The 24,951-nt window shown below is 41.6% G+C and overlaps 1 protein-coding gene across 3 annotated transcripts in view; it reads left to right on the forward strand.

The window, feature by feature from the left end:
* Positions 1-24,951, forward strand: part of ppp4r4 (protein phosphatase 4, regulatory subunit 4) — a 287,977-nt gene that overhangs the window by 177,113 nt on the left and 85,913 nt on the right. For all 3 annotated transcript variants that reach the window (XM_063043403.1, XM_063043393.1, XM_063043412.1), the window contains exons 8-11: positions 5,507-5,628; positions 19,121-19,243; positions 20,050-20,219; positions 23,120-23,239. In XM_063043403.1, the coding sequence (XP_062899473.1) occupies positions 5,507-5,628; positions 19,121-19,243; positions 20,050-20,219; positions 23,120-23,239 (535 nt within the window). The remainder of the gene's footprint in view (positions 1-5,506; positions 5,629-19,120; positions 19,244-20,049; positions 20,220-23,119; positions 23,240-24,951) is intronic.

Here is a 24,951-nt window from a genome sequence, read left to right on the forward strand (position 1 = left end):
TAAGAGGAATAGGTAGAGTGGATAGCCAGCGCCTCTTCCCCAGGGCACCACTGCTCAATACAAGAGGACATGGCTTTAAGGTAAGGGGTGGGAAGTTCAAGGGGGATATTAGAGGAAGGTTTTTTACTCAGAGAGTGGTTGGTGCGTGGAATGCACTGCCTGAGTCAGTGATGGAGGCAGATACACTAGTGAAGTTTAAGAGACTACTAGACAGGTATATGGAGGAATTTAAGGTGGGGGCTTATATGGGAGGCAGGGTTTGAGGGTCGGCACAACATAGTGGGCCGAAGGGTCTGTACTGTGCTGTACTATTCTATGTTCTATGTTGTATGTAACCGGTGTAAATCAGCCTCAAGCAGGCCGTCCTCAGAAACTGAGTGACTGTGCAAGAAGGGGACTCGTGAGGGAGGCCACCAAGGGACCTATGATAAATCTGGGGGAGTTACAAGCTTCAGTGGCTGAGATGGTTGAGAGTGCTCATACAACAACTGTTGCTCGGGTGCTTCACCAGTTGCAGCTTTAAGGGAGAGTGGCTTGAGAAAGGCACTGTTGGGGTAAAAAAAAAATTCACATGAAATCTCAGCTGGAGTTTACTAGAAGGCATGTGGAAAACTCTAAAGTCAGCTGGAAGTAGGTTCTATGGGCTGATGAAACCAAAATTGAGCTTTTTGGCCATCAGACTAAGTACTATGTTTGGCATAAGCCAAACACCACACATCATCAACAACACACCATCCCTACTGTGAAACATGGTGGTGGCTGCATCATGCTGTGGGGATGCTTCTCTGCAGCATGCCCTGGAAGGCTTGTGAAAGTAGAGGGTAAAATGAATGCTGCAAAATACAGAGAAATCCTGGAGGAAAACCTGATACAGTCTGCAAGAGAACTGCAACTTGGGAGAAGATTTGTTTTCTAGCAAGACAATGACGCCAAGCACAAAACCAAAGCTACACAGGATTGGCTTAAAAACAACAAAGTTGATGTCCTGGAGTGGCCAGATCAGAGTTCAGACATCAATCCAATTGAGAATTTGTGGTTGGACTGGAAGAGGGCTGTTCACTCACTATCCCCATCCCTATCATCACCTGCTGAACTGTGTCTACGCCCACCTGGACAAGCCAGCGAGCACTGTGAGGGTCATGTTTTTTGACTTCTCCAGTGCGTTCAACACCATCCGCCCTGCTCTGCTGAGGGAGAAGCTGACAGCGATGCAGGTGGATGCTTCCCTGGTATCATGGATTCTTGATTACCTGACTGGCAGACCACAGTACATGTGCTTGCAACACTGTGTGTCCGACAGAGTGATCAGCAGCACTGAGGCTCCACAGGGGACTGTCTTGTCTCCCTTTCTCTTCACTATTTACACCTCAGACTTCAACTACTACACAGAGTCTTGTCATCTTCAGAAGTTTTCGGACGATTCTGCCATAGTTGGATGCATCAGCAAGGGAGATGAGGCTGAGTACAGGGCTACGGTAGGAAGCTTTGTCACATGGTGTGAGCAGAATTATCTGCAGCTTAATGTGAAAAAGACTAAGGAGCTGGTGGTAGACCTGAGGAGAGCTAAGGTACCGGTGACCCCTCTTTTCATCCAGGGGGTCAGTGTGGACATGGTGGAGGATTACAAGTACCTGGGGATATGAATTGACAATAAACTGGACTGGTCAAAGAACATTGAGGCGGTCTATAAGAAGGGTCAGAGCCGTCTCTATTTCCTGAGAAGACTGAGGTCCTTTAACATCTGCTGGACAATGCTGAGGATGTTCTATGAGTCTGTGGTGGCCAGTGCTATCATGTTTGCTGTTGTGTGCTGGGGCAGCAGGCTGAGGGTGGCAGACACCAACAGAATCAACAAATTCATTCGTAAGGTCAGTGATGTTGTGGGGATGGAACTGGACTCTCTGTCAGTGGTGTCCGAAAAGAGGATGCTGTCTAAGTTGCATGCCATCTTGGTCAATGTCTCCCATCCACTACATAATGTACTGGGTGGGCACAGGAGTACATTCAGCCAGAGACTCATTCCACCGAGATGCAGCACTGAGCATCATAGGAAGTCATTCCTGCCTGTGGCCATCAAACTTTACAACTCCTCCCTTGGAGGGTCAGACACCCTGAGCCAATAGGCTGGTCCTTGAATTATTTCATAATTTACTGGCATAATTTACATATTACTATTTAACTATTCATGGTTCTATTATTAGTTATTATTTATGGAGCAAATGTGACGAAAACCAATTTCCCCTGGGATTAATAAAGTAGGACTATGACTATGACTATGACTGACAGAGCTTGTGCAGTTTGGTAAAGAAGAATGGGGAAAAATTGCAGTGTCCAGATGTGCAAAGCTGATAGAGACCTATCCACAGAGACTCAAGGCTGTAATTGCATCTACTGAATATTGACCTGAAGGGGGTGAATACTCATACAATCAATTATTTTGTGTTTTATATTTGTAATTGATTTAGATCACTTTGTAGAGATCTGTTTTCACTTTGGCATGAAAGAGTCTTTTTCTGTTGATAAGTGTCGGAAAAATCAAAATAAAATCCACTGTGATTCAATGTTGTCAAATAATAAAACATGAAAACTTCAAGTGGGGTGAATACTTTTTATGGACACTGTATTTGATTTTGCAAATTTGTGGATTGGCTTTGGATGCAATTTTCTGCACTTATTGTTTTCTGTGCAATGGGTTAAATTGTTAAAATTCTACAGAACTTTTACAGCTCGAAACACGTAATCAGTAAAAAATTATCTCTTCTGTTTTATGGAATTTATGTAAGATTAAGCAGTTAACACAGCTCAGGGCGAGAGAGTTTGGAGCTCAGCTCTGGCGTCTTCCGTAAGAAAGTTTATTCATTCTTCCAGTGTATGCGTGGGTTTCGTCCAGAGTTCTGGTTTCCTCCCACTGTCCAAAGACGTACTGGTTAGTAGGTTAATTGGTATTGTAATTTGTCCTGGAAAGATACCCTAGCAGGGATGACAGTGGAACAACAATGGCAGGTATTTCTGGGAATAATGCAGAAGGTGCAGGATCAGTTCATTCCAAAGAGGAAGAAAGATTCTAAGGGGAGTAAGGGGAGACTGTGGCTGACAAGGGAAGTCAAGGACAGTATAAAAATAAAAGAGAAGTATAACATAGCAAAGATGAGCAGGAAGCCAGAGGATTAGGAAACTTTTAAAGAGCAACAGAGGATAACCAAAAAGGCAATACGGGGAGAAAAGATGACATACGAAGGCAAGCTAGCCAAGAATATAAAGGAGGATAGTAAAAGCTTCTTTAGGTATGTGGAGAGGAAAAAATTAGTTAAGACCAAAGTTGGGCCCTTGAAGACAGAAACGGGTGAATTTATTATGGGGAACAAGGAAATGGCAGACAAGTTGAACAGGTACTTTGGATCTGTCTTCACTAGGGAAGACACAAACAATCTCCCAGATGTAATAGTGGCTGGAGGACCTAGGGTAACGGAGGAACTGAAGGAAATTCACATTAGGCAGAAAATGGTGTTGGGTAGACTGATGGGACTGAAGGCTGATAAATCCCCAGGGTACTTAAGGAGGTGGCTCTAGAAATTGGGGAGGCATTGGTAATTATTTTCCAATTTTCTATAGATTCAGGATCAGTTCCTGAGGACTGGAGGGTAGCTAATGTTATGCCACTTTTTAAGAAAGGAGGGAGAGAAAAAACAGGGAATTATAGACCAGTTACCTTGACATCAGTGGTGGGGAAGATGCTGGAGTCAATTATAAAAGATGAAATAGCGGCACATTTGGATAGCAGTAACAGGATCGGTCCGAGTCAGCATGGATTTACAAAGGGGAAATCATGCTTGACTAATCTTCTGAAATTTTTTGAGGATGTAACTATGAAAATGGACAAGGGAGAGCCAGTGGATGTAGTGTACCTGGGCTTTCAGAAAGCCTTTGATAGGGTCCCACATAGGAGATTAGTGGGCAAAATTAGAGCACATGGTATTGGGGGTAGGGTACCGACATGGATAGAAAATTGGTTGGCAGACAGGAAACAAAGTGTAGGGATTAACGGGTCCCTTTCAGAATGGCAGGCGGTGACTAGTGGGGTACCGCAAGACTCGGTGCTGGGACTGCAGCTATTTACAATAGACATTAATGATTTAGATGAAGGGATTAAAAGTAACATTAGCAAATTTGCAGATGACACAAAGTTGGGTGGCAGTGTGAAATGTACAGAGGATGTTGAGATAGTGCAGGATGACTTGGACAGGTTGGGTGAGTGGGCAGATGCATGGCAGATGCAGTTTAATGTGGATAAACATTTGTTGTTTTGTTGGGGGTTTTTGTATTGCTATATTTACGTTCTATTCTTGGTTGGTGCGGCTGTAACGAAACCAAATTTCCCTCGGGATTAATAAAGTATATCTATCTATCTATAAATGTGAGGTTATCCACTTTGGTGGCAAGAACAGGAAGGCAGATCACTATTTGAATGGTGTCAAGTTAGGAAAAGGGGAAGTACAATGAGATCTAGGTGTCCTTATTCATCAGTCACTGAAAGTAAGCATGCAGGTACAGCAGGCAGTGAAGAAAGCTAATGGCATGCTGGCCTTCATAACAAGGGGAGTTGAGTGTAGGAGCAAAGAGGTCCTTCTGCAGTTGTACAGGGCCCTGGTGAGACCACACCTGGAGTATTGTGTACAGTTTTGGTCTTCAAATTTGAGGAAGGACATTCTTGCTATTGAGGGAGTGCAGCGGAGGTTCACGAGGTTAATTCCGAGGTGGCGGAACTGTCATATATTGAAAGATTGGAGCGACTGGGCTTGTATACACTGGAATTTAGAAGGATGAGAGTGGATCTGATTGAAACATATGAGATTATTAAGGGATTGGACACGCTAAAGGCAGGAAACACGTTCCTGATGTTGGGGGAGTCCAGAACCAGAGGCCACAATTTGAGAATAAGGGGTCGGCCATTTAGTACGGAGTTAAGGAAAAACTTTTTCACCCAGAGAGTTGTGGATCTGTGGAATGCTCTGCCTCAGAAGGCAGTGGAGGCCAATTCTCTGGATGCTTTCAAGAAAGAGTTAGAGTTAAGGAGTTCTTAATGATAGCGGAGTCAAGGGATATGGGAAGAAGGCAACAACGGGGTACTGATTGTGGATGATCAGCCATGATCACAGTGAATGGCGGTGCTAGCTCGAAGGGCCGAATGGCCTACTCCTGCTCCTATTGTCTATTGTCCTGTGATTAGGGTTAAATCAGTGGGTTGCTGGACTGTGCAGCTCATTGGGTTGGAAGGGCCTGTTCAGTGCTGTATCTCTAAATAAAATAAAATAAAATAAACCTAAATAGAAGTTGTCACCATGCAAGTTTAATCTATTCGTGACATTTTTGATCAAATATATTCGTCTGCAGGTTACTGCTGCAATTTACATGCAAGTTATTTTGTTAGGAATTGAAATAATGAAATGCTTAGGAAACAAAAATTTTCACACAAATGTCTGTTTTTTTATTTATTTTCATTACACAGTGTTGAACAGACAAAAACTGCAATACTTCCAGAGTTAGTGGAGTTGGCTAGAGATGAAGGGAGTACTGTACGTGTTGCTGCATTTGACACCATTGTTAACCTGCTCGTGATGTTTGACAGTGGTAAGTTAATATGAGAAAGTAAATTAGTATGTTTTGAAATCATGGCAAATTCTAAATGTTGAATATTGATAACTATAAAAGGAACATTTTCACTCCAATTTACACATCAACAAATTTCAAGTGAAATTTCAAATGATACTAATTATCATATGATCTATGAATCTATCATATATGAGACTGTGCTTATTTGGTGTAATCTTATGAAACTGAAACATAGAAACATAGAAAACCTACAGCACAATATAGGCCCTTTGGGCCACAAAGTTGTGCCATGCATGTTCCTACTTTAGAAATTACCAGTGTTACCCATAGCCCTTTATTTTTCTAAGCTCCATGTACCTATCCAAAAGTCTCTTAAAAGACCCTATCGTATCTGCCTCCACCTCCGTTGCCGGCAGCCCATTTCACATACTCACCACTCTGTGCGTAAAAAAGCTTACTCCTGACATCACCTCTATACCTACTCCCAAGCACCTTAAACCTGTGCCCTCTTGTGGCAGCCGTTTCAGCCCAGGGAAAAAGCCTCTGACTACCCACATGATCAATGCTTCTCATCATCTTATGCTCCTCTGTCAGGTCAAATCTCATCCTTCATCGCTCCAAGGAGAAAAGGCCAACTTCACTCAACCTGTTTTCATAAGGCATGCTCCCCAATCCAGGCAACATCCTTGTAAATCTCCTCTGCACCCTTTCTATGGTTTCCACATCCTTCCCGTAGTGAGGCGACCAGAACTGAGCACAGTACTCCAAGTGGGGTCTGACCAGAGTCCAATGTAGCTGCAACATTACCTCGCGGCTCCTAAATTCAATTCCATGATTGATGAAGGCCAATACACCGTATGCCTCCTTAACCACAGGGTCAACCTGCGCAGCTGCTTTAAGTGTCCAATGGACTCAGACCCCAAGATCCCTCTGATCCTTCACATTGCCAAGAGTCTTACCATTAATACTATATTCTGCCATCATATTTGAACTACCAAAATGAATCATTTCACACTTATCTGGGTTGAACTCTATCTGCCACTTCTCAGCCCAGTTTTGCATCCTATCAATGTTCCGCTGCAACCTCTGACAGCCCTCTACATTATCCACAACACCTCCAACCTTTGTGTCATCAGCAAACTTACTGACCCATCCCTCCACTTCCTCATCCAGGTCATTTATAAAAATCACAAAGAGTAAGGGTCCGAGAACAGATCCCTGAGGCACACCACTGGTCACTGACCTCCATGCAAAATATGACCCGTCTACAACCACTCTTTGCCTTCTGTGGGCAAGCCAGTTCTGGATCCACAGAGCAATGTCCCCTTGGATCTCATACTTCCTTACTTTTTCAATAAGCCTTGCATGGGGTACCTTATCAAAAGCCTTGCTGAAATCCATATGCACTACATCTACCGCTCTTCCTTCATCAATGTGTTTAGTCACATCCTCAAAAAATTCAATCAGTCTTGTAAGGCATGACCTGCCCTTGACAAAGCCATGCTGACTATTCCTAATCATATTATACCTCTCCAAATGTTCATAAATCCTGCCTCTCAGGATCTTCTCCATCAATTTACCAACCACTGAAGTAAGACTCACTGGTCTATAATTTCCTGAGCTATCTCTACTCCCTTTCTTGAATGAGGGAACAACATCTGCAATCCCCCAATCCTCTGAAACCTCTCCCATCCCCATTGATGGTGCAAAGATCATCACCAGAGGCTCAGCAATCTCCTCCCTCACTTCCCACAGTAGCCTGGAGTACATCTCATCCGGTCCCGGTGACTTATCCAACTTAATGCTTTCCAAAAGCTCCAGCACGTCCTCTTTCTTAATATCTATATGCTGAAGCTTTTCAGTCCACTGCAAGTCATCACTACAATCACCAAGATCCTTTTCCATAGTGAATACTGAAGTATTCATTAAGTACCTCTGCTATTTCTTCCGGTTCCGTACACACTTTCCCACTGTCACACTTGATAGGTCCTATTCTTTCACGTATTATCCTCTTGCTCTTCACATACTTGTAGAATGCCTTGGGGTTTTCCTTAAACCTGCCTGCCGAGGCGATCTCATGGCCCCTTCTGTCTCTCCTAATTTCCTTCTTAAGCTCCCTCCTTTTAGCCTTATAATCTTCTAGATCTCTAACATTACCTAGCTCTCTGAACCTTTCGTAAGCTTTTCTTTTCTTTTTGACTAGATTTACTGATTCCTTATTTGATTACAAAATACTGCAGTTCATGTGTATTTTATTTAAAAAGTATTCATATGGATAATTTGAGTCTACCAATACTATGTACTATCCCATTGTGCATTTTATGTACTTTAAAATTACTAATATACATAATAAACCGGATTTTGAAAATCTAAGCTTCCCAAGGTAACTATTCAAGGTAAGTAACTGCAGAATAAGAATACTGACTTCTTCAGAAAATGCATAATTAAACACTATATCTTATAATGAATAAGTTATTCTACTTTTTATATTGCAAAGGCCAAATTTTAACTGCAAATGTTCATTCACTTTGTTCTTAGCAAGTCATAATGACTTGACCCAACCTTTTAAATGTGACTTGGTCAAAGTAATGAAAGATTGTAAATGCCTTATTTTGTGAACAGAGGAACTATTTCATAATTAGGAAAGTGAGTAATTATCAAGGGAGTTGGTACGTACTGTACATATTCTTGTTTATAATACTGATTTTCAGATTTTTATTTGAAAGCAATGTACTTTCATGGTTTATTCTTGCCTTGAAGTTTGAGAATTGTTCTTAATCAATTGTTAGCACACTTTTGTTTAATTTGTGTCATCTGTTCATTAGAACTTTCATCACTACAAAAATAGCATTCAGGATCTTGTTTGATTTTCCAGTTGGATGCAAGCTTCAATCTAAGTGATTCATGTAATAAAGAAGTATATCCAAAATGATTGAATGTCTTTTATTATATTGTTTGAAAGTACATCTCACTACTGTATGAAGTTAGAAGTGAACATAGAACAGTATAGCACAGGAACAGGCCCTTAAGTCCACAATATTATAGCCAACTAAACTAATCTCTTCTCCCAACCAATGTCCATATCCTTCCAGTTTTCTCACATTCAAGTGTCTTTCTAAATATCTCTTGTAAGTCTCTAATGTGTCTGCCTTCACCACCACCCCAGGCAATGCATTCCAGCCACGCATTAGTCTGTATGAAAGAAAACTTGCCCTTTACATATCTTTGAAATTACCCTCTCAAAGGGTCGAAGCGCTCGGCGGGGCTGGTTGGAGGCTCGAAGTTTTCGGACGAACTCAGAGTCGGCTGCGTTCAGGTGCTTCCAATGCATCGGCAAGTTGCCAGCGCTTGGAGGTTCATGGCAGGGAGAGTTTCTACCTTCTGCCGCCTGCGTTAGATGCGTTAGATCAGGACTTTGAGACTTTTTTTAAATTGTGCCCATGGTCTGCTCGTTATCAAATTATGGTATTGCTTTGCACTGTTGTAACTATATGTTATAATTATGTGGTTTTGTCAGTTTTAGTCTTGGTTTGTCCTGTTTTTTTTTGTGATATCATTTTGGATGAACATTGTATCATTTTCTAATGCATGCATTTCTAAATGACAATAAACGTGGACTGAGTGTCCTCATAATCTAATCTAATCTAATCTCACTTTAAGTATGTACCCTCTGGTATTTCAACCCTGAAAGAGATACTATCTGTCTACTCTATCTATGCCTCTCATCATCTTATAAACACCATCGTTCCTGTGCCTAAAAAGGCCAAGGTAACATGTCTGAATGACTGGTGTCCTGTCGCACTCACCTCAATAATAAGCAAATGCTTTGAGAGGCCGGAAAAGGACTACATCTGCAGCACGCTGCCACCCACACAGGACCCCCTACAATTCGCCTACTGATCAACAGATGACACAGTAGCCACAGCTCTACACACCATCCTTACACATTTGAAGAAGAAGGATGCTTATGTCAGAATGCTGTTCTTGGACTACAGTTCAGCATTCAACACCATAATTCCCTCCAAGCTTGACAAGAAGCTCAGAGACCTCAGCTTTCACCCTGCCTTGTGCAGCTGGATCCTGGACTTCCTGTCAGATCACCAGCAGGTGGTAAGAGTGGGCTCCTTCACCTCTGCTCCTCTGACCCTCAACACAGGAGCCCCTCAGGGCTGTGTCCTAAGCCCCGTCCTTTACTCTCTGTGTACCCATGACTGTGTCCCACCTATAGCTCCAACCTGCTAATTAGATTTGCTGATGATACTACATTGATTGGACTTATCTCAAATAATAACGAGGCAGCCTACAGAGAGGAAGTCATCATCCTGACACAGTGGTGTCAAGAGAACAACCTCTCCCTCAATGTTGCAAAAACAAAAGAGCTGGTTGTGGACTACAGCAGGAATGGAGACAGGCTAACCCCTATTGACATCAATGGATCTGGAGTTGAGAGGGTGAACAGCTTTAAGTTGCTCGGCATAAGCGTCACCGAGGATCTCACGTAGTCTGTACACATTGGCTGTGTGGTGATAAAAGCACAACAATGTCTCTTTCACCTCAGACGGTTGAAGAAGTTTGGCATGAATCCCCAGATCCTAAGGACTTTCTACAGGGGCATAATTGAGAGCATCCTGACTGGCTGCATCACTGCCTGGTATGGGAACTGTACTTCCCTCAATCGCAGGACTCTGCAGAGAGTGGTGTGGAAAGCGCAGCACATCAGTAGATGTGAACTTCCCACTATTCAGGACATTTACAGAGACAGGTGTGTCAAAAGAGCCTGAAGGATCATTGGGGATCAGAGTCATCCCAACCACAAACTGTCTTAGCTGCTCCCATCTGCAAAATGATACCGCAGCTTTAAAGCCAGGACCAACAGATTCCAGGGCAGCTTCTTCCACCAGGCCATCAGACTGATTAATTCATGCTGATACAATTGTATTTCTATGCTATATTGACTGTCCTGTTGTACATACTATTTATTACAAATTACTATGAATTGCACATTGCACATTTAGACGGAGATGTAAATATTTTTACTCCTTATATATGTTAAGGATGTAAGAAATAAAGTCAATTCTATTTGTATCAGTTCTCTCCATAGCTTCTGCCGCTCCAGAGAAAACAACCCAAGTTTGTCCAACCTCTCATTATAGCAGACACCCTCTAATCTAGGCAGCATCCTGGTAAACCTCTTCTGCGCCCTCTCTAAAGCCTCAGCATCCTTGCTATAAGGGATGACCAGAACTGTATGCAATACTCCAGATGTGGCCTAACTAAAGTTTTATAAATCTGTGACATAACCTGCTGACTTTTGAACTCAATACCTTGACAAATTAAGGCAAGCATGCCATATGCTTTTTTAACCACCCTGCCAATCCGTATAGCCACTCTCAAGGAGCTATGAACTTGGACTTCAAGATTCCTCTGCTGATCAACACTGTTATAGGTCTTTCACTCAACAGTATACTGCCTCTTTGCATTTAACTTACCAATTTGCAACATTTCACATTTGCCCAGGAGAAACTCCATCTGCCATTTCTCCATCCATTTCTATAACCCAATGTATTCTTTGCCAGTTATCTGTGCTATCCACAACATAACCAATCTTCATATTATATGCAAACTTTCTCACCCACCCATCTACATTTTCATCCGGGTAGTTTACGTATATGTGATTATGAGAGGTGCACTGTAGACTGTAGGATTTCATACCCCACTTCAGAGGTAGATAAAACTAGAGCGCATAAGTGCAGGGTAAATATGAAGAAACTTAGATGGAATATTAGGAATACCTTCCTCATCCAGAGAGTGGCAAGACCCTGGAACCTGAGAGTGTGGTTGAAGCTTGGTCACATGAAGCTTAATATTTTTACCTCTTTCATTTTAGCACATATTATCTCACAAGTTAGTAAAACCTTACCCGTGATCAATTCAAAAATCTCATACATAATGAATCAACCCTTTCATTGATTGAAGGTATCCAACTTTTTCCATAATTAAAATGATCCCTATTGATTTAGGATTCAGTTTTCATTGAGGAAATACATCTTCAGACAATGACATTAACGTATCTTTCACAATCCATCAGCAAACAAATTAGGAAAATTATTTTCCTTCGTGCTATTGGGTGGTCTTCAATTTTTTTAACCTTCAATGAGAAATTTGTGCTTTTGGGTCTTGAAACCTCTGCAAATTCCTAAGAATGAAACTTTTTCTCCATTAGAACTAGACTTTTTTTAAGCTCTTCTTCAAAAGTCAAGTCATGTATGGACTGCAGGAATTGGAATGTTATGTTGACATTGCATAAGATGTTGATGAGGCCTAATTCGGAATATTGTGGACAGCTTTGGTTACTTACCTACAGGAATGATGTAAATAGTATTGAAAGAGTACAGAGAACAATTATAAGGATGTTGCCACAAGTTAAGGAACTGAGTTATAGGAAAAGGTTGAATAGATTACAACTTCATTTCCTGGAATGAGAGGAGATTTAGGAGAGCTGTTCAAAAATATGAGGGGTATAGATAAATTCAGCTAGGCTTGGGTGAGAGTAGAACTAGAGGTCATGGGTTAAGGGTGAAAGGTGAAAAGTTTAAGGGGAGCATGAATGGGAGCTTCTTCACTCTGAGGGTGGTGAGAGTGTGGAACAAACTGCCAGTGCAAATCGTGGGTGCAGGCTTGATTTCAACATCAAAGAGAAATTTGGATAGGAACATGTATGAGAGGGGTATGGAGGGCTATGGTCCGAGTGCAGGTTGATGGGACTAGGCAGATTAACTATGACTCTGTGACTCTATGTCCTTCATTCTGTGTTGTTTGTCCATCATTTCCAATAATGATGTTTGCCTGTGCAACTGCTGCACGGAGAAAAACCTGTGCAGGATGAGTTTTAGAGTGAAAAACCCGGTTGCACTGGGGCAGTTCCACTCTCTCGCCTCAAAAATCTCGGTCCAATGTTATGAAAATTGTCACATCTGGAGACTTCCTCAGCTGTAATGGATAACCATAGCATCTTCTCTGCCTTATCATGCCCTTCGTTCTCCATGAAGCATTGCAGCACTGCCTTCTTGGCCGTTGGATCTTGTAGTTGGTTTCATCGGTCCAGTCCACCAGAACGGTTTTCGCCTGCTGGGGTAGGCATATCCCTTTCTCACTGGCATTGGAGGTTCCCAGCTACCCTCACCTGGTTTAGCCCACCTGTCAAAATGGTGCACCAGGGTGTGGCCACTGTCACGTGCGAACAGTTACTTGGAGCCACTAGAATAATAGTTAAATGATTCTTCCTCTTGGGAGCTTCTTCAAAATCATGATTCAAGATTGTTTAATGCCATTTCCAGTACTCAAGTGTAAATGAGAACAATATAATTGTTGCTGTGGATCTGGTTCAGCACAAAAAACAGAATAATAAAAAAAACAATAAATATAAATACATAAGCTAGCCTATATACATAGATTAATTGTATGTCCATCAAAAGTGACACTAGGCACAGGAGTGTCTGTACCTAACGTGACTCTGATGTGACCAGCTGTGTGGCAAAAGGCACAACAGCGCCTCTTTCACCTCAGACAGTTGAAGAGGTTTGGTGTGGGCCCCCAAATTCTAAGAAATTTCTATAGGGGCACAATTGAGAGCATCCTGACTGGCTGCATCACTGCCTAGTATGGGAACTGTTCCTTCCATCGCAATATTCTGCAGAGTGTGGTGTGGACAGCCCAGTGCATCTGTAGATGTGAACTTCCCACTATTCGGGACTTTTACAAAGATAGGTGGGTAAAAAAGGCCTGAAGGATCATTGGGGACCTGAGCCACCCCAAACACAAACTGTTCCAGCTGCCACCATCCGAGAAACAGTACCACAGCATAAAAACCAGGAGCAACAGGCTCCGGGACAGCTTCTTCCACCAGGCCATCAGACTGATTAATTCATGCTGACGCAACTGTATTTCTATGTTTTATTAATGATCCTGTTGTACATAATATTTATTATAAATTACTATAAATTGCACATTGCACATTTGAACGGAGACGTAATGTAAACATTTTTACTCTTTATGTGCATGAAGGATGTAAGTCAATTCAATCCAAAATGATAAAGTAGTGGTTGTGGGCGTGTGGTCCACCACAGATGCTTCAGCTCTTGAGAGCAGCAAAAGTGAAGAGGGAGTTAACCTTCAGAGGAACTAAAGGTCATTTACCTTCAGTGATGGTTGAAACAATCATAAGCATAAGTGATTCTGCAAATGCTGGAAATCCAGAGCAACATACACGCATTGCTGGAGGAACTCAGCAGGTCAGGCAGTGTCTATGGAAATGAATAAATATTCAACATTTTGGGTTGAGGCCCTTCATCAGGTGGAAAGGAAGGAGGAAGACAACAGAATAAAAAAGGTGTGGGGAGGGGAAGGGTGATAGCTATAAAGTGATAGATGAAGCCATGTGGGTGAGAAAGGTCAAGAACTGGAAAGGAAGAAATCTGATGGGAGAGAAGGGTGGGCCATAGGGGAAAAGAGGTAACAGGCAGAAATTGGGAATAGAAGAGGGTAGTGGGAGGGAATTTTTTTTAACTGGAAGGAGAAGTCGATATTCATGTCAACGGGTTGGAGGCTATCCACATGTTGCTTCTGCACCCTGAAGTGGTGGCCTCATTGCGGCACAAGATGAGGCCGCGGACTGACATGTCAGAACAGGAATGGGAATCAGAATTAAAATGTTTGCCCACCGGGAAGTTCTGCGTTCGGCAGATGGAGTGAAGCTGCTTGACAAAGTGTTCAAAGTTCAAAGTGGTCCCCCAACTTGTGACGAGTCTCACCAATATGTGGAAGACGCTGCACCAGGAGCACTGGATACAATAGAGGACCCCAGCAGATTCGCAGGTGAAGTGTTGCCTCAGCTGGAAGGACTATTTGGGGCCCTGAATAAAACAAATTATTTTGTTCTCCTTTACACCTGTGTACTGGAAATGACATTAAAAAACCTTAATACTTAGCTATCAAATGCTATTGTGCTTCAGAGGTAAGAAACACCACATTGTTTTGCTGAATCACTTTGAAGTATTGTGTTGTCAGATATGCTAATTTATTTGCAACAATTCTTCAACAGGTGCCCGACAACTATAATAGTAGTTGACTTAGTAACCTTTGCAAATGGAATGTCTACAAACTTTAAGCATTTAGGAGTAAACAAGGTCATACAAATCTCATTGACCAAAGATTGTGTGGGTTCTGAGAATGCTGAAGACTCACTTCCATGAGCAAAGCTTGTTAAAGATGTCAACATAAACTGATATTTATGATAGATAGGTGCTTGAAGGTATTTGTGTAAACCTTTCCTGATAAGCCTCTTTGAAAAGGCATGAAATATGGAAATGAGTAATATGAACACAGAACATAGAATAGTACAGCACAGTACAGGCCCTTCGGCCCACTATGTTGTGCCGACCTTCAAACCCTGCCTTCCATATAAGCCCCCACCTTAGATTCCTCCATATACCTGTCTAGTAGTCTCTTAAACTTCACTAGTGTATCTGCCTCCACCACTGACTCAGGCAGTGCATTCCACGCACCAGCCACTCTCTGAGTAAAAAACCTTCCTCTAATATTCCCCTTGAACTTCCCACCCCTTACCTTAAAGCCATGTCCTCTCATATTGAGCAGTGGTGCCCTGGGGAAGAGGCTCTGGCTATCCACTCTACCTATTCCTCTTATTATCTTGTACACCTTTATCATGTCTCCTCTCATCCTCCTTCTCCCAAAGAATAAAGCCCTAGCTCCCTTAATCTCTGATCATAATCCATACTTTCTAAACCAGGCAGCATCCTGGTAAATCTCCTCTGTACCCTTTCCAGTGCTTCCACATCCTTCCTATAGTGAGGTGACCAGAACTGGACACAGTACTCCAAGTGTGGCCTAACCAGAGTTTTATAGAGCTGCATCATTACATCGCGACTCTTAAACTCTATCCCTCGACTTATGAAAGCTAACACCCCATAAGCTTTCTTAACTACCCTATCCACCTGTGAGGCAACTTTCAGGGATCTGTGGACATGTACCCCAAGATCCCTCTGCTCCTCCACACTACCAAGTATCCTACCATTTACTTTGTACTCTGCCTTGGAGTTTGTCCTTCCAAAGCGTACCACCTCACACTTCTCTGGGTTGAACTCCATCTGCCACTTCTCAGCCCACTTCTGTATCCTATCAATGTCTCCCTGCAATCTTTGACAATCCTCTACACTATCTACAACACCACCAACCTTTGTGTCGTCTGCAAACTTGCCAACCCACCCTTCTACCCCCACAGCCAGGTCGTTAATAAAAATCACGAAAAGTAGAGGTTCCAGAACAGATCCTTGTGGGACACCACTAGTCACAATCCTCCAATCTGAATGTACTCCCTCCACCACCACCCTCTGCCTTCTGCAGGCAAGCCAATGCTGAATCCACCTGGCCAAACTTCCCTGGATCCCATGCCTTCTAACTTTCTGAATAAGCCTACCGTGTGGAACCTTGTCAAATGCCTTACTAAAATCCATATAGATCACATCCACTACACTACCCTCATCTATATGCCTGGTCACCTCCTCAAAGAACTCTATCAGGCTTGTTAGACACAATCAGCCCTTCACAAAGCCATGCTGACTGTCCCTGATCAGACCATGATTCTCTAAATGCCTATAGATCCTATCTCTAAGAATCTTTTCCAACAGCTTTCCCACCACAGACGTAAGACTCACTGGTCTATGATTACCCGGACTATCCCTACTACCTTTTTTGAACAAGGGAACAACATTCGCCTCCCTCCAATCCTCCGGTACCATTCCCGTGGACAACGAGGACATAAAGATCCTAGCCAGAGGCTCAGCAATCTCTTCCCTCGCCTCATGGAGCAGCCTGGGGAATATTCCATCAGGCCCCGGGGACTTATCTGTCCTAATGTATTTTAACAACTCCAACACCTCCTCTCCCTTAATATCAACATGCTCCAGAACATCAACCTCACTCATATTGTCCTCACCATCATCAAGTTCCCTCTCATTGGTGAATACCGAAGAGAAGTATTCATTGAGGACCTCGCTCACTTCCACAGCCTCCAGGCACATCTTCCCACCTTTATCTATATAGAACATAGAACAGTACAGCACAGGAAGAGGCCTTTCAGCCTGCAATGTTGTGCCGAACAAATTAAATTAGTAATCAAATAGCCAACTGAACTACTGTAATCTCGTCTATCTACACAATGTCCATGTCCCTCCATTTTCCTCACATTCATGTGCCTATTGAAGCAATTCTTAAAAATCCCTAATGTATCTAATGTCCCTGATGTAATGTGTGGGGTGGCACGGTGGCAGTAGTCACCATATCGCTTTACAGTACCAGCAGTTCCCAATGGTGCCTATAAGAAGTTTGCACATTCTCACAGCAGCTGTATGGGTTTCCTCTAGGTACTCCAATTTCCTCCCACAGTCCAAAGATGTACTGGTTGGCAAGTTAAATTGTCATTGTAAATTGTCCTGTGATTAAGCTATGGTTAAATTGGAGGACTGCTGGGCAGTGTGGTTCAAAGAGCTGGAAGGACCAGTTCCGCTGTATCTCAATAAATAAATACAATAAGTACCTCTGTTACCACCCTAGGTAGTGCATTCCAGGCATCGACCGCTTTTTGAGTAAAAAAACGTCCTAACATTTCTTTTAAAATCACTCCCCTCTCATATTAAATGCATCCCCTCTGGTATTAGACATTTCTACCATGGGGGGAAAAGATACTGTCTGTCTACTCTGTCTATGCCTCTCATAATCTAATAAACCTCTATCAGATCTCCCCTCAGCCTCCACTGCTCCAGAGTAAACAATCCAACCTCTTGTTAAAATACATACCCTTAAATCCAGGCAGCATCCTGGTAAACCTCGTCTGCACCCTCTCCAAAACCTTGACATCCTATAATGAGGCAACCAGAACTATATACAATACTCTTGATGCAGCCTAACTAGAGCTTTATAAAGGTGACGATCAATATCGTCTACTTCTGACCTCTTTCTGTACCAACCTGTCAAACCTTCATTGTATGATTATACCTGGAAAAGTGGTAAATGGAGTCTACTATAAGTACCATAGCAGCTATTACTTTTCAAGATTTTACCACAGTAGTTTGCATTTATTTCACGATACTAATATAGTAAAAAGCTCACAGAAGATTTCTGAGAGTAGAAATCAAAATTGTATGAAAGTTCAGCAAGCTGTACAGTGATACTTGACCACAAAATCATCGAACAGAGAAGACTTTTTCCTACTTTGATAGCAAATCTCTTGGCTTACATGATGGTCTCACCAGAATTGCAATCTGTAGTCTCCTCTTCTGATTTACTTGTCTGGTAAAAATTTGGAGGCCTGTCTCACTTCCCCAGAATTGTTCTGAACTCCCACAGTATGCCCAACTAATAGCAGATCCTTTAGCTTTCTACTGAGGAAGCCCTGCTCCTAATACTCCCCAAACAGATTTGACATGTGGTAAATCCTCCATCCCTAATTTTGCCAACAGTTAAATTTGCAACATCGAACTGCCTCAGGGATTCCAGCTCTGGATTCATCCTGGACTTCCTTTTCTCCTGAAGCCTTCCCTATGAATGCATATAACCCCAAGGTAGCAGAGGTTTGAGATCAGAGTTTTCCTTCTCTTAGATGAGCTGCCAACCACAGCCGATGAGCCTCTTCTGCCTGAAGCAACTGGTTTTAAGGTGCCTTTGCCCCTTTCCTGTCAGTAGAAATGGTTCCGCTGGACATAGTAGCTAAACTATATGTGAAGGCAGCTAGGACGCAATATCCATAGTCGACATTGACCAACAGAGAGCCTCCTCCTCTAAACTTAGAAAGGTTATTTGGTAGGTTTTGAATGTATCTGAAATAATTGTAATTTAAGTCCTTACATTCTTAAGGTGAACTGTGTATTTGAAAAATAATTTAATTCGGCAGTTCCCAACCTTTTTAATGCTATGATACAATACCACTAAGCAAACGGCCAGTGGAGCCCAGGTTGGAAACCTCTGCTTTAAATAATAAAAAGAATTTAAACCTAGGCATATAACTGTAACTGTAATAGAAATCGAAAGGGTTCTGAATCCTGTCCCAGGTCTGACCAGCACAGGGTTATATAGGCATTTTACTAAAGTAAATGCTGAAGAATCTCAGCAATGTGGGACTCTTGGGCTTGATTACAAATGCAGTCCCATGATGGAACACATTGGCAGATACGGCAGCATCTGTGTTTGGCACTTCCGAAGTCCTGGACAACGCCACTTAATTAATGAATTGCTAGCCATTCTGTCCAGAATCAGCAATGTTTATCTGCATGATCAGGCACTCCTTGACTCGCTAATTGTGTTTTGAAAAGTGCCATGTTAACATTTAGCACTTATCTCTGATCAAATGACTTTTGCACTATTACATTTTTTGTTTAGATTATCTATTTCCCTGTGGTTATGGGAGTAAAATATTATTTTCTGATTATCTTGTCAGATGACCGGACTCAAATTATATTCCCCTTGGTGATGATGTTTTGTGAGAAATCATTCAAAACAGATGAGACCATTCTTGCACCTTTGTCACATCAGCTGGGGAAGCTCTGTCATGGTCTCTCAGGTAAATATAACTGTCTCCTCCTCTAACCAGCAGAAATGGTTTCCCTCTGTACACTGTCTCACCTGTATGGTTCTATGATACTCCAATGCTCCGAAAAATTTTGAAAATTTCAAGTGACTGGATAACTTTTCAAATGTCAGTAAATGAAATTTGATTCATGGGGATTCACATATCATTGTGGTAAATCTGTGCTATTCCTTCTACATAGCCTATAAATGATTTCCAGACTCATCCACACTGGTCCATATTTGGCCTGAGCAAGATTTTGACATCCTGGTGTGTTTACAGACTCCTATTGTTCAAGAAAATTTAATTTGCTGCTTAGATTTTTCTTTGAAGAGGTATTTGGTGTATCAATATCAATACTTCTACAAATTATTGTAAAAACTCAACTAGTGTCATTAGACTTATATGAATGTCAACACAAAATGATAGGGTTTAGTCCAAATTATCCCACACTCTCCACTCTCAATATGCATTCCGTATATATACCATTCTTTGAAAACCAACTCTCATACTTAGAGAATGTTATGGACAAATACTATCATCCCCTATTTTAGTTACAAGCCTGGTTCCTTCAACTCTTTTTGCCTCCACAATTGCTATTTTTTTAAACTATAGAAAGTCTTTTCGGCATAATTTGTTTCCTTTTCTGAGAGAAGTTTCTAGTAAACTGCAACACAGTCTAATGAAAAGACAGTGGATCTAATCTGGGCACAGTAGAGCCTGTTTTGAGATTCCAATAGCATTGTCTATCATGAAATTGTAAGATATTGTGTTCAATCATAACCTTCTTACCCATATAGGGAATTTAACTGATGAACAGCATCTTTGGTTTTTGGATTTCTACAAGAAATTCAGTTCATTAGGCCTACAACATGAAAATGGCCAAAGTGAACACTTGACTCAGTTCTATGCAGCAGAAATGGATGCCAAATATGCGTCTGTGAGACAGAATTGTGCCTACAATTTGCCAGTAAGTATGGATAATACTTTTTTGCAGCATTTCTTGAATAATTACTGTACAAAATTCCTGTGCACAATATTGCAGGTATCTAACCAGGGCTTTTTGCAATTGTAGTAGATGTTGCACACCAGGTGGCTTGCAATTTCAAATACAAAGCATAATTTTACCAAGACATTTTGAGGTCATTTAAAGATCATCCATTATAACATTAAAATCAGATATAGAATTCATATAATTTTATTAAATAGCAACATTAGACTATTTTGATCACCATTTCTATCAACCTTCATACTCTCTTGGAACATCTGAAGCACAAAGACACCTACGTCAGGATGCTTTTCATTGATTACAGCTCAGTCCTTAATACCATAGCTCCACAATCTAGGTTTTGGAACATCAGCCTGTAATTGGATCTTGGACTTCCTCACTAATTGTACCCAGATGGTGAAACTAGGCAATGGCACAACAACCCCTTTCCCCCCCACCAAATCCTGAACATTGGTGCCCCACAAGGGTGGGTACTGAACCCACTTCTCTATTTTCTACTCTCTCCTCACCTATGACTGCATTCCTGCTCATGTTACAAACTCAGTCATCAAATTTGCAGATGACCCAACTGTAACAATTCTGCACATAGAGAGGAGTTGCTGAACTGTCCAATTGGTGCAGGAATCACGACCTATCACTCATCATCAATCAAGAAGACAAAAGAAACGATGAAGGGGCAATAACTCTACTGCATGTTTTTTATAGACCCCCTCCCCCATTGGTAACAGGGAAACCGAGGAGCAGATAGGGAGGCAGATTCTGAAACGGTGCAGTAATGCACTTGTGATGGGAGATTTTAACTTTCCTAATACTGATTGGCATTTCCTTAGCACAAGGTGTTTAGATGGGGTGGAGTTTGTTAGGTTTGTTCAGGAAGGTTTCCTGATGCAATAAATAGATAGCCAACTACAGGAGAGGCTGTACTTGATCTGGTATTGAGAATGAACCTGGTTAGGTGTCAGATCTCTCGGTAGGAGAGCATTCCCTTTCACCGTAGCGCTGGAGAGGGATAGGAGCAGATAATTTGGGAAAACATTTAATTGGGGTGGGGGAAAATATGATGCTATTAGGCAGGAACTTGGGAGCATAAATTGGGAGCAGATTATTCTCAGGGAAATGTACGGCAGAAATGTGGCAAATGTTCAGGGAACACTTGCATGGAGTTCTGCAGAGGTATTTCCAATCAGGCAGGGAAAGGATGGTAGAATTAAAGAACCATGGTGTACAAAGTATGTAGAAAATCTAGTTAAGAAGAAAAGAAAAGCTTACAAAAGGTTCAAGAAACTAGATACTGTTAAATCTTTAGAAGATTACAAGGTTGCTAGGAAGGAGTTTAAGAATGAAATTAGGAGAGCCAGAAGGGGCCATGAGAAGGCCTCGGTGAGCAGGATTAAGGAAAACCCCAAGCCATTCTACAAGTATGTGAAGAGCAAGAGGATGAGCCATGTGAGAATAGGACCAATCAGGTACGATAGTGGAAATGTGTGCATGGAGTCGTAGGAGGTAGCAGAGGTACTTAATGAACACTTTCCTTCAATATTCACCAGGGAAAAGACCTTGGTCCATAACATAAAAAAGTTTGGAAACCCCTGCCCTAAAGTGTAGAAGATTGAGGGGAGATTTGATAAAGCTGTAAAAATTATGACGGGTATAGGTAAATGCAAGCAGGATATTTCCAGTAAAGTTGGGCCTGTGCTCACTGGAATTTAGAAGGATGATGGGGGCGATCTCATTGAAACCTTTTGAATGTTGAACGGTCTAGGCAGAGTAAATGTGGAAAGGATGTTTCCCACAGCCTCAGGATAGAGGGGCGTCTATTTAAAGCAGAGATGCGGAGAAATTTCTTTGGCCAGAGATGGTGAATTTGTGGAATTTGTTACCATAGGCATCTGTGGAGGCCAGGTCGTTGGGTGTACTTAAGGTGGAGATTGATAGGTTTTTGATTGACCAAAGGTTATGGGGAGAAGGCTGGAGAGTGGGGCTGAGTAGGGGATAAAAGGATCAACCATGATGGAATGGCGGAGCAGACTCGATGGGCCAAATGGCCTAATTCTGCTCCTTTGTCTTCTTGTCTTAAGTAGGTTACATGGTCAGCACAATAGTGTGGGCCGAAGGGCTTGTAATGTGTTGTAAATTTCTATGTTCTATGTTATAGAGGTCATTGGTTAAAGGTGAAAGGTGAAATGTTTACAGGGAACATGAGGGGCATCTTCTTCACTCAGAAGGTGGTGAGATTGCAAAACAAGCTGCCAGCACAAGTGATGGATATGTGTTCAATTTCAACATTTAAGAGAAATTTGGATAGTTACATGGATGAGAGAGGTGTGGAGGGCCGTGGTCTGAGTGCAGGTCGATGGAACTAGGCAGATTAATAGTTCAACGTGGATTAGATGGGCTTGTTTCTGTATTGTAGTGCTCTATGACTCTATTCCATCTCATTTATTTTAGAGAAGAATGAAAGATAAATCAAACAAGTAGGATTAGAATAGGCTGTAAGGATGGTTTCCAAGGAGATGGAAGGTAAATAGGAATTCTTATTGTCTTACAATTTGACTCAAGTGGGAGATGAACAAAAAGCCTGAGTCAAACCAATCGGGTTATTTTTTGAGATTTGAGTGTTGCTGTTAGGCTGGAAAGTGTTGCAGGGAGAGTTGATCGAGGTTATTAAGTGATATCAATGGAATTTAAAATTTTTAAATTATGGCCTCATTCTCCTCATTTATTTTTGAATTCCTGAATTGGTGAGTGTAAAACCTTCCTTCTGTCATGGACTTCAATATGGATTTATGTGTAATATCCAAAATAATACATCATTTAAGTTACATTTGTTGATATTTAAATTTTTCTTTTCTCCCCCACAGGCTATGATACTTTTTGTAGATCCTAAATGTTTCTACACTGAACTTTATCCCACCTTTTCAACCCTTTGTCATGATCCTGAAACTCTCGTCCGACGAACGGTTGCCACTGGCTTCCATGAAGTAAGTATTTTTATTGACAAGATTTGAACTACAGCTAAATCTGTAATCAAAACTGTTTCAAGTAAGGGTAAAATAAACCTTCCCCTTGTAAGGGTAAGGTTGCATCAGGCATCAGGGTGGCATCAGTGCAACGTTATTACAGCTCAGGCATTGTCGATTTGATGTTCAATTCTGGCGTTGCCTGTGGAATATGTAGGTTTCCCCTGGCTTCTTCGGTGTTCGTCCACATTCCAAGGATGTATTGGGTAGGTTAATTAGTCATTGTAAATTGTCCTGTGATTAGATTCGGATAATTGGGTTTGTAGTGGGCTGCTGATGTGTCGTGGCTGGACGGGTCTACGCTGCGCTATATCGGTAAATAAAAATAAAGATAAAGTATCATTGACTGTATGGGAAATATGAAAACATAAGGATTAAGTCACTGGCCCAATGTCTGAAAGTTTCTTGATCCAGTGATAGAAATTCAAATCCAACAGGGACAATTAAACTCAATTAACTAAATAAATCCAGAATAAAAAAGCTGAACCTTCCACAAAAAGATAAATCTCAGGGTTGTATATGGTACTTAGATAATAAGTTTACTTTAAACTTTGAACTCAAATTGTTAATCTTTAGGAATGGAAACTGTCATTGGGCCTAATTGTGATTCCTGTCCAACCAATGTAGTTGACACTTCAATTCCTCTCTGAAATGGCCTAATAAACCATTGCTTCAAGACACAATTCAGGGAGACACAATTAATATACAAATATTGACCTCACCACAATGTCTACATTGAAGGACCTGGAAAAATTATTCATGTTCTAATTTTCAAGATTAACAGGTTTAGGGAGCCTTGATTATCAGGGATATTGGGGCCCTGGTGAAGAAAAAGAAGGAGGCACCTTTCAGGTATATGCAATTAGAATCAATGAGGCGCTTGGAGAGTATAAGAAGTGCAAGAGAACACTTGAGAAAGAAATTCAGGGGGGCTAAAAGAGGATATTAAATTTCTCTCACCGACAAGGTGGAAGAGAATCTTCAGGGCTTCGATAGGCATATTAAGAGCAAAAGAATAGCAGGAGACAAAATTAGTCCTCTTAAAGATCAGCGTGGTAGTCTATACATGGAGCCAAAAGAGATGGGGAGACGGGGGTAGATCTTAAATAATTTTTTCCATCTGAATTTACTCAAGAGACAGACACAGAGTCCATAGGGAAAAGAATAGTGAGGTCATGGACCATATATGAACTATGGAAGAGGTGTTACTTGATGTGTTGAGGTGAATTAGAGTGTATAAATCCCCAGGACATGACAAGGTGTTCCCTCAAATCTTGAGGAGGTCTAGTGCAGAAATTGCAAAAGCCCTGGCAGGGATATTTAAAACGATCAACCACAGGTGAGATGCTGGAGGACTGGAGAATAGCTAATGTTATTATTTTGTTTAATAAAGATTCTAAGAATAAAACAGGGAATTATATGCCAGTGACTCTTAAATCAGTGGTGGGTAAATTATTGAAAGGTATTGAAGGGCCAGTATACATAAGTAGGGATAGTCAACATGACAGATCATGTCGAATCAATCTTATAGAGTTTATTGAGGAAAGTTGAATGAAGTGTAATGGAAGTTGTCTACATGGACTTTAGCGAGGCCTTTGACAAAGACCTATGTGGGAGGCTAGTCCAGAAGGTTAAGTAGCTTGGCATTCAGGGTGAAGTAGTCAATCGGATTA

The sequence above is a fragment of the Mobula hypostoma genome, chromosome 1 (assembly GCF_963921235.1).
Source record: "Mobula hypostoma chromosome 1, sMobHyp1.1, whole genome shotgun sequence".
NCBI classification, from domain to species: domain Eukaryota; kingdom Metazoa; phylum Chordata; class Chondrichthyes; order Myliobatiformes; family Myliobatidae; genus Mobula; species Mobula hypostoma.